The sequence below is a fragment of the Megalops cyprinoides genome, chromosome 7 (genome assembly GCF_013368585.1).
Source record: "Megalops cyprinoides isolate fMegCyp1 chromosome 7, fMegCyp1.pri, whole genome shotgun sequence".
Lineage (NCBI taxonomy): Eukaryota > Metazoa > Chordata > Actinopteri > Elopiformes > Megalopidae > Megalops > Megalops cyprinoides.
This window is the reverse complement of record NC_050589.1, coordinates 24,592,291-24,607,943: the sequence shown is the minus strand read 5'-3', so window position 1 is coordinate 24,607,943 and position 15,653 is coordinate 24,592,291. Positions and strand designations below refer to the sequence as shown.

The following is a 15,653-nucleotide window of genomic DNA, read 5'->3' as shown; positions in this document are numbered from 1 at the left end:
TGTGTGTGCACGCACGTGCGTGTGTGTGCATGTGCGTGTGCACGCGTGTGTGCGTGCGTGTGTGAGTGTGTGTGCTCATGTGTGTGTGTGTGCGTGTGTGTGTGTGTGCACGCTGCCCCAGCAGCTGCCCTGAACCAGCTTGAGTGTCACATTGAAAGAGTGGGACAGACGTGAGCTCTCCAAAATGCAGGCTCACTGCACCAAAATTAAAATGGGACACGCAAAATGCGTTTACATGGCTGTAACACAGCCATGATCCGGGCTTACGTAACCATGAGGCACAACAAGGCTACAGCATTTCATCATGGCAGCCTTCTTTAAAATATATTCTACTGCAGACATCTAAGCAGATTAACAAGACTACAGCCACACGGATAGTGGTACTTATTAATGAAGTATGAGAAGAGGCTCCGTTTAATTACTTGCTGAGGTGAAAATCTGAATGGGGTGTCATGGTGTCACGTGACCTTCAGGTCTCCTAAATTGTTACTGGAGTGGGGCTCCATTTACTGGGGCTACATTGTTAAATGCACAGAATTCTGACGCACAACACACACACACACACACACACACACACACACACACACAGCTGCAGGTGTGGTTTCCTTCATCTCCTGATTGGTGCTGCCTAGCAACCAAATCCTTTCTTTGACAGCAAGTGGTCAGCCTATCCGCTTTTTTATGCAATTCAGTAATAAAACAAAGCTATCAACACAGTGCAGGAGGTCTGTCTCCATGACAGCACATGTACACACACACATACCACAAACACACACATACACACATACACAAACACACACACACACAAACACAAATATGTACATGTATTCACACAAGCGTAGACACTCTTGTTCATTCATACAAGCACACATGGCTCCCACACAGACACACATACGCGCGCGCGCACGCACGCACACACACACACACACACACACACACACACACACACACACAATCACCTTCCTGTGACCCCTTGCTCCCAGACAGGAACACAGGAAGGTGTCTCTGCAGCTCACTCAAATGCAGAGATGAAAGAGGCCACGTCTTTATGAGGCGTGATATATTATAGAGACAACACGTTTCCCCTCCCTCTCCGCAGCGAGCGGTCTCAGGACACATCCAGACATGCCAAAGACAGTGCAAAGACACCCACGACAGAGCGGTATTTTTGCTTTCAGTCAGATCGTCTCATGCATGGGGGCGTATGTCAATGATAGTCAAAACAATGATAGTCCCGAAGACAGAGGCATAATTTAAGGTTTGAATTTCACATGTGCAACTGACTGGAATGTGGGGTCCTGTTTTTTTGGACAGTTCCCTTACACAGTATAATCTCCTGTCAAAACCCATTACAAAACTTACAAGTACAGGGTGTACGGTATCATTGAACATTGGCATGACAGACCTGCTGTCTCACTATGGTAATTAAAAACTATTTTAGGCTTGCTGCAAGCAGCATCACACAACAGTAAGCAATCACAAACATATGTTATATTATCACAGTAGAAAATATGTCATATGTACATAAAGGAGTAGTAGCCACTCACTGCTGTAGGTCCCAAAAATGCCTTCACTGGAGGGTGAACCAGAAGCTGGTGAACCAAACATTTACGTGGCGAATGGAAGACCAGGCAGGTCAAAGCATCATGTTTCACCATTATAGAAATGCATTTTCAGGACAGTTTGCGGGTACTATTCTTTCACCAATATACTGATCCATTCACCAGTATGACAGCATAAAGCATGTTTGTTGTTGCTCTGTGACACCGCTTGTAGCTGCACTAGAAGTAAGTGGAAGTAAGTACAAATGTAATGAAGTTATTTGTTGGTTTATCTAAACTTTTGCCTAGCAATTAATGGATGTGCATATATTTTATGTTGGACTTATAGCCAGCAGTATAAAAATAAAAATTACAGAATATACACAATATATTCCATTACATTATATTACATTACATTCACTTAGCAGACACTCTTATCCAGAATGACTTCCAGTACAAAAGAACTGAAGTGTATCTATTAAAATTGAATGACCAACAGTGTCAGACCAGGCTAGCAACACTCCCAGACCAGTGAGTGTGAGCATAACACTATTCAAGCCCTACCACAAGTTAACTTGTGCAACCTGACTAGACAAGGGAAGCCAAGTGTACTACCACACACCAGTCAGTAAATATAAAAATATAATAATACTGCAATACAGAAATAAATATATCATGTGTAATATCAGTGTAACATCAGTTCATTGTCATGAGAGGAAGTCAGAGGCTTACCAGGGGTGATGAGGGTGTGGTTTGTGACAGCTGTCACTGTCCGGCTCACGCTGGCCATGCGGGGCGCCAGGTCGTTGGTAGGATCGCCTTTCTTTGGCCCCTCTAAGGGACCCTCAAGCGTCCCTCCTTTCGTTGCTGCCCCAGGACCTTGTCCTCCCTGGGCAGGACCCTTGAGCTGGACTGCAGGGTGGCCTGGGCTGGCAAGGGAGAGCTGGTGGCCCCCCTGGGCCTGCTTGAGGCTCAGGCCCTGGAGCTGTGTCTGAGAGGGAGAAGCCTGCGTCGCCCCCTGCTGGCCACGGATGGCCAGGTTCTGCACCTAAGAGGAGACCAAGGTGAGGAAAAGGAGATGAGCCGGGCCACGGCCTGGATGACTCGGGTACACAGCATGGCGTTTACACTCGTTAATGCTGTGAAAGGTTAAAGGTCAAGTCTGCATTTCTTACAGTACCGCCCTCCCTCTGTATGTCTAGAGCTTACTTTGCTACTCTGATGCCCTCTAGTGCAGTTCACAGTAATTACACAAACACCTGCTGTGTAGCAGCGTGTGTGTTGCTCAATTGCTTGTCACTCTGATATTGTGTTTCACACTGGCTGCCGCTCTATTGTTACTCTAATATTGTGCATCACATCAGCTGCTTTCCTGGAAACACAGTCATAACTGATTTGTTTTTCAGGCCTTTGGGTGTGTGTGTGTGTGTGTGTGTGTGTGTGTGTGTGTGTGTATCTGTGAATCTCAGCAAGTGAATGTGTGTGTATTTGGTGTGTGCTAAGACTGTTTGCATGTGTGGATGAGTTGTATGTATGTGTATTAACTGTGGATACATAGTGTGTGATGCTGTGTGCGTTGCTGGGGTGCGGGCGTTACCTGTGCAGTAGCAGCCTGTTGAGCAGCAGTCTGTGTGGTGGCCTCTGGCTGGACGGTGGCAACGGTGGCGGCCGGGGTGAAGATGAGCTGAGGGGACAAAGGAACAGCACGTCCTAGGCTCCTAGCTACTTGCACAAGGCTACTTTGCTGTGCCTGAAAATCACACGAAAACGGGGCGTCCTTGAGCTCCTTCCCTGGGTAACGCGCTCACTTCGTGCAAGAGCACTAACCCTGGAGGGAGCACCTGCACATTTACCCCCAATACACACTGTAATCACGCGTCACCAGATCCGCCGCTGTCGGGTCAGACGTCTGGCTGTTGACATGCCAAGTGTCAGGAACATCTGTTTCATGATCACTGCTTTCCATCGCAGTCTGCAAGCAGGACGTGAGCTAAGTGACTCTGTCATTAGAACAGGGGTAAAGTTCAACAGCTCAGAGACGGGGAGAATGTACCAGCAATCAGAGCACACCACTATTCACAGGTGCGTGTCTACCAGCTACACGGAGGCAACTCAATAAAGCTGCTGGGTTTAAAAAAAAAAAAACAACGCCTCACTTTGCCCTCCATTTATACCATCAGTTCTGAGCACAGCTCCTGAAAATCCATCTGGCAAAACCACGGCAGCAAAATCCTGTTTACTTTAGTTGGTTTCACTGCACCATTCCAGTAGTGAGGTATAAAAACTGGTGAATAGAATGAGCTGCTGCGCTGTTTTAAGGCTCTGTTTTGATTCCGCTGAACTCTTCAAACATCCTCTGCGACACACCAGTCAGGATGTAATGTATGGGGACACTGGCAGCCAACAGAATGATGGCCACAGGACATGACCATAAAATATTAATGTACTTTATATGGAAAGCTGTCCTGTTGAGAACACAAGTCGTATAACTCCGACATTACCATTGTTAAAGTGCAATGCGAACATGCAGGCAGTTATTATTGTTGGCTTCTGGTCTGATTATTGTTTAGTTATGCTTCTCATAGCCAGCCAAAAAACCCTCTCCCAAGAGAACTTGAAAACATTCATGGAAAGAGGGTTTGATCATAGCAAAAACAAGGAGCCAGAGGTATTGTTGCACAAGTATTTAAAGATCAAAAGGCATTCATGACATTTTTATACACTACAGCATGGTGGACAAGGCCATTTGAGTCCTCTGGGATCTTAGGAATGTGAATTTTTGTATTTATACATTGCATTTTGATGGAGTATGGTTTTACTGTTGTTTCAAAATCCCAGTGAGGTTTCTATAAACTGTGTGACTGGCATCTGAACTGCTTTTAATTAGGGGGCTGGTGAATCATGTAAGCTGTTGGCAGATCAGCTGGCATGAATCTAAGTGTTCAAAACTGTTTATTTAAACACTGCTGAATCATAATGTACTTCATGTACTATTCCCAGGCATCTTGCACAGCCTGCCAGCCCACAGAATCCAAGAGCATTGCTGTAATCTTGGAAATAAATATGAGATGGTGCAAAGAAATTAAGCCATATAAATGAGTATGTCACTCTAGACAGCTTCTGTTCAGATGCATGTCCGTAAACAAAATTCCTGTCAATTACCAGCACGTATCTGCCAACAGAATGGGACATTAGCTGCGACGTGTGCTTTAGACTGCGGGAACAGTCTGTCTAGACATCTGTGATAGCTGGAGAGTATTTATCACACACAACATGAATATGCTGAAACAAGCACAAGACCACATGTGGGCAGCTCCAAATAAATCGATAGTGATGACAAGCAAAGCTGTTTAATATAATCTGGGGCGGTTTCGATCCAGGCGCGCCACCAAAAAACGAAACCTAACCCATTCCTCGGCGTCGGACAGATGGATGGGTGGCTCGGCCTTTCAAATCCACAGGGACCCCAGAGTGCTGAGGCTAATGATGGCCTCGGCCTGAAAAGCGGCCATACCGCACAGCGCTTGTGCCAGCACAAACATGCAAAGGATTCCAACATGAGATTTGCTTGTTTTCTTAATTAGCTGCTGCCATGCTACAACTTCACTCACACACCCCGGCTGCAAGACAGACCAGCTTCTTCAATGGAACCGAGATCCAGATGACAAACTGGAGGGAACCTGACCTGAGGTCAGTGACACGCAAAAGCATAACGTGGCTTCTCTCTCTAACATATGGAGACAGAACAGACTGGCTGTGGAAGGTCAGAGAGCACTCCTTAAGTCTCACCCCTGGGTTCAATCAGCATTTTGTCCTTAACTCTGAAGCAGCCCTTGCCCTCTGACTTACAAATGAATGCAACTGAGCTTTTTGCAATACAAACTGAACTTGCCAAACTGCGACTTACAAATAAAAGTAATACTTGCATTTATTTGGAACTATTTGAAAATCGGATTGCCTTTGGCTGTTACTTCCAGGAGCAGCAGGGATACTTTAGCCATGCACAATCATTAAATGGCCACTTGACTGGTGATAAACAGGAATAAGAAATGTGTAGAAAAACATGTGTGTGTGTTTTCACTACTTGTCTTTAAAAATACGCTGAAAGCAGAGAAGGATTTTGAGTCGTGATACTGAGGTTAAAAAATATTACAAAGACATGACAAACATATGTAATTATTGTTTTGTATGTGTCAGACACAACACAGTCTTATTTATGTATGCAAACTGTAACTAGATACATGTGTAATTATGGTTATAATTGGTTACAATTTCACAGCTATTTGTTCAAAACAGATATTTTCAGCAAATGTCCATACCTTTTTTTTGGTTAAAATCAGTAACTTTATTTTCAAAGGAGAGCATGAACTGCTATGTGCTCTCCACACAATAAAATGCAAACTGAAGCAACTTTTGATAAATCTGATGTTTTGTCATAAGGCAACTGTAGTGCACCACCAGGAAAAACAGAAGACGTGGCAGACCAAGCTGCCCTCTATGTATACATGCAGATGTTGCAGGGTGTTCAAGCACCGATTAGTGCAGAAAATCACCTTCACATGGAACATTGTTTGTTGCCATGGTTACGGTCATTGCAGTGTAGCAATACAGAGGTGTGCAACACAAAACTCCCACAGAACACACGTATAACCATACAGGTGCATGAGGCACATGTGCGATAGAGTCTTTATCTCAATGGTTTTCAGTGGAATCTTTGGACATACTCCACCCACAGGATAATGGAATCCCCCCCCACACACACAGCAAAAACTAGGCAACCAGAACAGATTTAAGACAATTCTGCAGTATGCTTACGCTTCCTGTATATACAGAACTCCAATCATTCAAACAAATGTCTATACTGAGAAATGAACTTCAGCAATATCTCACAACCTCACCTAAAATAATTTGATTCACACCAATACACCGGTGGAGTTGGGCATCTTTCTAGATGGTGTCTGTGATGAGTCATCTTGAATCTGTGTAATTGTGTGGCTGCATGTGTATGATCCATGCATGTGTAAGCTGTAGATGTGTGTGTATATATGATGAGCAAGTCTGTCTGCATATGTTGTGTGTGTGTGTGTGAGATACATGCTTGGGCATCTATGTGTGTGTATTGTGTGCGTGCATGCATGTGTGTATATACTACATGCATATGTGCACATCTGTATGTGTGTGGTGGGATGAAGTCCTTACCATCTGGGCACGCAGATACATCTGTGCCTGGCTGAGGGCAGGGCTGGAGGCGTTTCCCAGAAGCACAGCCTGCTGGGTAATGCCCGCAGGGGCAGAGTTGACACTTTGCGCTCTGCTAATCAGCTGGGCGGCCGCTGGGGAAGTGGCCAAATTAATCTAGAGAGGGGAGAGAGGGACACTGATATTACCTAATACTGGGGTGTGCTGCATGCAAACCACACATGACCTCATATAGGGGCTCTCCCTACAGGCAAACCATATGAAGCAACTATTGCATATATGACATATTTGACACATGGCCCAGACCTTCATTTTCAGCAATACAGAACAAATATGGCACATTTTAGTGTGATAATTTTGTCAGTAACTCTAGCAGCAGCGAGGCAGTCACTAACTCCAACAGCCTGCATAATTGAATTGAATGTTTGTTTTAATTAAGACAGATTACACAGAGGTTTCACTAAGGGCCTGACTGAAGCAGAGTTGCTTCCACTGTTGCACAGTAGACACACACACACACACACACAGATATACACTATATAATTACATACTGTATGTGTGTGTGTGTGTGTGTCCTTTTAAACTCTCTAAGCTCTGCTTCATAAGTGCAGCTGCAACAGCATATGCAAGGCATATAATCCCATACGTTTGTGGCGTAGACTCACTGTGGTTTGAGAGGATCCTGTTTGCTGGGCTGTGATCGCATTCTGGGTGGAGTTCTGGCGCCCTGCGGCGAGACTGGCCTGAGAGGGTGAGAGAGCAGGCAGACACATGGCCTGTTAATCTCAGCTACCACACAGAAGCGGCTTTCACACCAGATGCAAGCCTGTAACCACCCTCAGAGCAAAGGGGGAAAGAGCACAGCATGGCCACGGAAAAAGACCACTCCCGTATGCCCGCCTACCATTAGCTTACTGCAATTAGCTTTTCTGAGCTGCTATTGGTTCTCAGCGCACTTATTTGTACGAATGTGTGCATAACTTTATAACTAAATGTAATTATGTTACTTACGTTTACAAGGCAGTTGACTTATTGTCCTTATTGCATGAATGAGTATACAAAAAATAAAAAAAACATAAAACCGAATGCAGATTTTTTTCCTTTTCACCTTTCATGTGGGAAAATGTTTGCATATGTACTGAATCATGATATGCCTGCTTTAGAAAAACAAAACTAAAACCTCACTCACTGCATTTATGTGAACTCATGCAGTTTCAACCTTCATATTTTCAGTCCATTTCTTTCATTTTGTTTTGTAGTTGCCTGGTTGTACTCTAAAACACAGACCCTGTGAACTCAAAGGCCGCTCTGTTCACAGAGGCACTGGCCTCCGGATGTGTAGGGGTTGGCCAGACATCCTCGGTCCAGCCCGAAAGCGAACATTGAGCGCGTGGGGCCGCTCACCCCAGACTCTGTGAAAAACGAGAACGCCCTCGGGGACCGGCGTGCCTCGTCCATCAGCGCCAGTTCTCCGAAGCCCGAACGGCGGGCAGCTCATGAAGGCACAGATGCGTCCGCTAAGGCGACAGTGAAGCCTAGCTGAGAAACTGGCATCGTGCCACTACATCGTGCCCTGTCTGGGGGCTGAGGCGAATGATGCCAGCTTCAGGAAGCCATGTGACGTTGCACCATAGTGTTATTTTGGTGCCACGTTTTTTTTTTCCTCTTTTGAAAGCTCTAAGGCCCACATTCTGTCTGGCCACAATGTGCTTTGTCGAGTTTCAGATTCAAGTCATGTCTCTGATTTTTTTTGTTACTGTTTCGTTATGACACTTGCACAGCATCGTAGTTCGGCAGTCCATGGAGCTTTGCACTAATGATGACAGCGTGAATCACAGTCATATTGATTATAGATCTAAGAGTTGATCATTTATCATTTATGCCTGTTTTGTTCCCTAGGCAATTCACATGACAAAAACCTAAGCGAGTGCATACACCATAAATCTGGCCATTTAACAATTTGGAGTCAACAGTGACACACTGTGAGCCATTACACACTAACAATTTCCTTCTTAATGCATTTATTTGACTCCCTCCTGCCCAGCTCTGACACCTTCCCACAAGTCATTTGAGGCCTGTGCTCTGTCACTTGGTAACAGGGGTGGCGTTCCCCCAGGTAAAGTGACATTAATCACTGTCACCGCTCAACAAGCAGCCAGCAGGAAGTGGGGGTGCATTCTCTGCAAGGGGTCTGGGAAACGTGTCTGCTTGGGTTTCGTGGGAGTCTGGTGGAGAACACCCCGCAGAAACAGGGCCACAGTGAACGAAAACACCGCACCGGGTGGAATTTTAAAATGGGTTTATTTTTGGGCCATTTTGACAGCCATCACCAGTCTGTTTATCTGGCATCGGTAACGAAGTGATTTTCTTTTTATTGATTCAGTTGTATCGGTTACTAACACTGAACAAAGGCTGCTCAGTCTCACACTTCAAAAATGCAACACGATGCCCTTTGTTTCTTATTTCCCATCATCCTTTGCTGATGATAGGATAAACATGAACCCTGTTCCCCCCGGAGTGACAATGAAAAATTGGCAGTTATTTTTAAAAAGCTTCCTCCAGGAAGGTTGCATGTAAAATCTTAAATCAAGTTCTGACATTCGAGACAGGACCCACAAATCTGGCCCACAGCACATCTGACAGGTAGTCAATACATTTTTCAGTGCTTCTCTCGGTTTAAAGGGATCATTTGCCTGGGGTCAAGGTTGATAGCTTCAGAGAGACAGCAGGAAACATAAATAAGAAAAAGCACTCCAGCGAAGTGACATTGGCAGTGTGGATAATGCATGCATTCAGAGCAAAAGCAAACCCCCCCTCCGGAAAGGCTGCAATCTGAATTACATGGTATAAGCATGGCTAATGTGGACAGAGGATAAGCATGAAGAATACTGCTGACATTTCAGGATAAGTAATCAATTACTCATTGTAATAAATTAGTATTGTGGTAAAACCACACATCAGACACAGACAACCCATTGATCTTAAAAAAAGACAATACACTATAAACACTGGACAGGACTTCACAGTGTACAGCATTTGAACTTTTTTGACTAAACCTACGACCAAGGACCAGTTTTTTCATTAACACTTTATTAAGTAACATGTTTATTTGCCAGCACTGATATGACTGAGCACTACATGCATTTTACTTTTCATAGGTATTTTCCGCCATTCTGCTGTACGCTGTTAATATGTCAATTAAAAATGCTGTTGTTTTTATTTTGCTTTGTAAAAGGCTTTTGTAAATCTGAACTGTACGGGTAATTTATTCATTTCCTTGGTATGTCATTTTTAAAATTCATAACTTTATCAAGAAATTTTATATAAAACTTATAAAAATAGATATAGTTTTCCAATTAAATCAAAAGTTAAAGGTAGAATTACTGGTCATTTTTCAGATGTCTGCCTTTCTTTTAAAAGGCAGCAAGGATCTCTCTGTGAGTTATTTTAAATGATTTATATACACATGGAGATGAGCAAGTGGAAATTAAACCCAGAGAGAGGGTTTGGGCACTCTATGCACACATCATGCTGATGACCCTAGCAATGATGGCTGTCTAGACAAAAGCTTTTCCTAGGTTTACCCTTAGTGGAGAATCAGTCTCTCCCGGGGCCTCCCCCCTGTGTGTGTAGTGTAGGTCTGCAGTAGGATCTGCAGGGTCTGCACTCACCTGTTGGACAGCGGCCAAGCTCTGCAGCTGCGCACTGCTCAGGTGCTGCTGCTGGAGGGCGGCGGTCTGCAGCATCAGGTGCTGCTGCTGGGCTGCATACATCTGCTGAAGATACTGTGCAGCTGTGCTGGGCTGCCTGTGCAGGGCCTGCTGAATCACCTGACATGCAGAGACAGAGAGAGAGAGAGAGAGAGAGAGAGAGAGAGAGAGAGAGAGAGAGAGAGAGGGAGAGAGAGAGGGTGGTAGAGATAGGAGGAGGGAAGCAGGTGAAAGAAAGAAACAGGTGAGAGACCAGGAGTGAGGGAGGGAGAGAGTGGACAGAGGGAGTGGGAAAGACAGGCAGAGAAGAACAGGGAAAGATAGATACAGGGATAAATGGGAGAGCAAAAGGGAAGCGGGGAAGAGCAAGGCAGAAAGAGGGGAACAAGGACAGAGAGAAAGAGGGGGACAGGAGGAACAGAAAGACAGAGGGAGTAACAGAGAGGGAGAGATGGAGGGAGATGAAGGAGAAAAGACACTTTTAGGCACCGTCACACTGGCAAAAGGCAAACAAAAAGGCAAACATCCTGAAAAAACACATTCCTAATGCAAAAACAAGCAAGACAACTAAACATACACCTATGTATCCACCTTCAAATACAGCTTTGCTAATGACTTCACACTTAGACTCCCCTTCTCACCCACTGACAGTTGCCAGAATATCATTAAAGGTAGAGAACGACGTGAGAAAATGAAGATCAGACTGAACACTCTTAATTGTGGAGGGAGGGGCAGCAGTTGGTCGGTGCATGGTACAAATGGCCATGATGAAAAAGTGTGAACAATATATTGGACAATCCCCATGAAAGTGCAGAGGTAAAAATCAGTACGATGCATAAGCAAAGATCATGTTGCCTTCAAAGAGAATGCCAAAGATTCTGTATAATAATCACCAATACACATTTTCAGCTGCTCTGTATATGTTTTAATGTGTGCAAACAGTAATCACAGCTGAGAAAACCCAATCGAATAAGACGAATAAGACTAGAAGAGTTATAAGAAAGACAAAAGTTGGCAGGTGACATCCACAAGCCCATTATCTTTTTCACTCTTCTCAATAAAGACTAATATCCTTCTGATTATTTGCCTTTTTCAATTACCCTCCTGCCAATTCAAACTATAGAATATGATCCACTCAAAGCAAACATCAAAATGCATGCACCGCAGACATCTGCAGGTGAAACAAAAAAGCTGGCAGGACATTACTTCATAGCTCCACTGTCACTTTGGCTTGTTTTGTTGTAATTGCTACTTAGCACACTGTTCTCGTGTATCAACCCACGTACTGAGGGTTCAGGTAATTGCAACATTGCAATTCTAGAACATTTTACCATATAATTACCCCTTTACCAGGAGCTGTAAAGTGCAGCAAAAAACTGCTTCCTCGTTGGGAAGTCTTCTGCCAAAAAAAAAAAAAAAAAACTGTCCAGCCCAAATCCACTGGACACCCTTCCCCCTGCCCATCTAGGAAGAGAAGAGGGGGGTCAACACTCTCGATCACGACAAGCCCATCTGTCAGGGGCAGTGACAGCGGGGCCACATTCCCCATCTCTCCTGGGCACCACGCTGTCTTGAATCTGTCAGCAAGGGGGCCCTGCATTCACTGGGCCACAATGGAGGCTGGAACGCTTCGGACCTTTCGAACCTGCGGCCTGACGCCTGGCCATCTGAGAAGGGGCATTCCAGAATGTGAACTCCGACCTCAAGAACCGCAAGATTCACCGTTTCTTTGTGTGTATAACACTGTCACGGATTGGATTCTCTTGAATTATGGGGTGAATAAAGATAAAATAACAGCACAGAGAACCTGGGATGTTGCCAGAAGGAAAAAAAACATCGTTGCATTATGGAGAACTCACCAGCTTGTGCATGGTGACAGGATTATTACAGCCTTCACTTCTGACTAGTATCTTTACTGAAGACAATAAAAGAACAAGTAGAGAAGGAGTGATGGAGATTGTTTTGGATCTCTGGTGTAAACTGTACTGCATCATCTAGCAGGCTCCATGTCTCACCACATCAAGATGCAATGCCAGAAAGCATGAGTGATTCAGCACCACTGGCAGAACAAACCATCTTTAGAATATGAATCCAAGTGCTTGTCCTAAAGTCTAATCAGAGTGAGCCGTGACTATTTCAATCTTTGGCTGTTGCTACAACGGAATTTCCTCTGCCAACGCAAGGATGCTTACACTGATCTCTGTGGAAGAGCATCAATTTACAAATGGGCTGTGATTAGTCAATTAAAAACACTAACATTAACACTAACTTTTTAAACCGTAATATGACCTCATGATACAAGTGTGATATTAGATCAGATATATATATATATATATATTTAGCACAGAACACAACTATTTTTTTGTTTTGTGCAAAATGTGTAACTGTACTTTCACATTTTGCAGATTGTTACACTAAATATGTACTTACTTACATACAAATAACGTCCTTCAGAATTATAAAAACATATATCTATTCATATCGTGATTGTAATGATCGTTAACACAAGGTGTTGTGGAAATAACCTTTTTTTCTTTGTCCTCATGGCAATTATATTCACATTCTTCAATTATGCAGTCAATTTAAATACGTTGAAAATTAGAAACACATTGTGTGGGCGGATTACAGCATATAAAACTTTTTTCAAAATTCTTATCCACTATTCTAAGACACAGTTCTTTGGTGTACATGTTAACAACACATGACACGGGCCCTAGAAAATATACTTATAAATAAATATAGTTATAAACCTTAAGGTAACTGTCTTTCCACAGACAGATACAACCCGTCCAAGTCTTTCTGCCATTGTCACTATATCTGTGTTTAGCGAAAATGTCCGGAGCCCTTCATCCGTCCTGGGAGACTGCGCCGTTTCTCTCCTTCTCTCTATCCCAAACTTCTCTGCAACACACATCGCTCTCTCACACTTTCGAGGATTGCCAAGGCCTGGAGCTATCTATATCTAACGCGTCGAGTTTTTCCAGAAACAACCCTTGTTGAAATCTCATCTCTCTCCGCGTTTTACTTTAGTCTTTGAGATAGTTAAATCAAAAATATAAATGCTGCATATTTCCTCAGAGATCTGTCTGCAGAACAAAGAACTCAGTACACAATTTACTAAAGTCAATTTGGCATCCTTCATCTGTTCTACCCATCAAACCAGTGTAATCGTATTACTGTAGAATCAATAGAATAACTGGCAATCAAAAGAAGGCGCAAGCATACCAGATCTTACAGGGCTTCAGGTAGTGAGCGAGAAAAAGCAACAGCGATCCCGCGGCAGAGAATTGTTCTTTATAAAGACCGATCGGCCTTCACTGGTGAGCTCTGAATACTGATCCACAGAAACGCTGACGGCTAACAACCTGAGCGCCTTCTAAATCGAGATAAAATGTGTTTCCTACGATGCCAGTGGCTACCCGTTACAGAAAAGCGTCCTGACCTACTGGAATTTCAAACTTCAGGTTGGCACCGAGAAATAGTGCGGATCCCTTTCTTAGCCAATGGCTGCCCACGAAGTCCGGATAGTTCCTGTGAGCTCCTCCCATTTGTCCTTTCAAGGCAGTCCCCACCAGAGTGAGGTCTTTATTTCCGAAATTGACAAGCGGCCTCTGTGTTGTTGCCAAGCAACAGAGAGAAAGATGGTTCAACTTTGACCCTTGGCCTGAGAACCCCTGCTCTCCCCCCCAAAGTCAGCCTCAGCTCAGCTTCGTCTTCTGTCAGACAGACATCTCTATTCACATACGCCTTTGTTGTTTTTTTCTCCTCACCAACTGGGATTGCAATGCGCAGCATTCGCGCTGACAATAATGCTGACTTCCAGATGCCTGGCAGTCCTTGAGCTCTGAATGAGATGTCGTCATTCGCATTCATGTGTTTCAAACGGAGTCGAAAACAGGTCAGCTCCTTGACATTTTTTAATGACTTTTTTTTTTTTTTATTATTATTATTATGGAACAGATTCAAAAGCAGTAATACAAATTTCTCTGTTCTCCTTGGCTTTGGATAAATTTTTAAAGCAAAATTAACATCAAAAAGTGTTCGTTTACATTTTTGTCATGTTAAAAGAGGCTTATCCGGTCCGACTTACAAAGAACGAGTACAAAAAGCATCTACCGACGCCACATGAAAGACGATATAACAGCATACAACTGACCACATTCGTACACGTCTCTTGCACAGCGCTGTAACAGCTAATAAAGGGAAGCTGAGTTACACTATAGAAATAAAGAATGTATAAATTAGGATATAGAAATAAAGTTTCTCATTAAGTGCCAATTCAATCCCCAAGTATCTTTGTTTTCCAAATTTCACTCTGCATTCCTCAGATAAGAGGTTAATTGTCATGCGCAAACTGTACAGTCTGAATAGCAGTATTAGGACACTGCTTCAGAACAAAGAGTGGGTGACAGAATTCGGTTTCCTTTCTGTATATTTTAAAGGTTTTTAAACACAATAAATACAGGTGACATAGTAAGCCTAATAACACTGGATTTATGGACTGGAATGTATTCGACTGGTTTTAAACACCACTCGTGGTCACACTTATTACATCTACAGTGGGCTATATTAAATAGAAACTGAAACAGAGTTTCAAGGGGTACTGTATCCATTGGTCTTCATTTGAGGTCCTGTCTTGTCTTTTTTGCTGTTTTTGTTGTGTTTTGTACATACAGGACATTGACATAACCTCAAAAGATTCAGCTACAAAAGCTACAGTTCCCTTTAGTAAGATTCTCATGATCTAGTCATATATAACTGTGAGGATGTAATCATAATATCTAGTCTACAGTGAATATGATCACTTCGTCTACTTTTGTCTTCAAAGACCCGGTAGTGTCTGACGCCACTACAAATCCTGCAAGTTATTCCAAAAATTAATAATTCTGTACATAAAGAACTGCCTAGTGTAGGTCCAGTTTTATTGTAAGTAGTTTTTTGTGGACATACTGGGCTATGCGCCATACATTTCTGTTTCACTTGCATGGTAGTCCTCGGCCAATAGATGGCAGTACTGCATTATTTTTCTCAGTTTTCTTTCATTTTCTCTGGAGTGTGCGATTGTGTTGGAAGAAATTCTGACAAATTCCAACAAAAGGGCGCATGTATGTCATATAATTATGATTTTTGTGTAATCACTTGCTAATAAAGACGATGAACAAAGAACACCACTCACAGTAAATCGTCCTGCTGACATGACAGA

The 15,653-nt window shown here is 43.4% G+C and overlaps 1 protein-coding gene across 1 annotated transcript in view; it reads right to left on the bottom strand.

The window, feature by feature from the left end:
• phc2a (polyhomeotic homolog 2a (Drosophila)) overlaps positions 1-15,653 on the bottom strand; it is a 54,389-nt gene that overhangs the window by 16,059 nt on the left and 22,677 nt on the right. The window contains exons 3-7 of the mRNA XM_036534252.1: positions 10,412-10,570; positions 7,406-7,483; positions 6,741-6,896; positions 3,139-3,225; positions 2,274-2,589 (exon numbers count right to left, since the gene is read on the bottom strand). Coding sequence (XP_036390145.1) covers positions 2,274-2,589; positions 3,139-3,225; positions 6,741-6,896; positions 7,406-7,483; positions 10,412-10,570 — 796 coding nt within the window. The remainder of the gene's footprint in view (positions 1-2,273; positions 2,590-3,138; positions 3,226-6,740; positions 6,897-7,405; positions 7,484-10,411; positions 10,571-15,653) is intronic.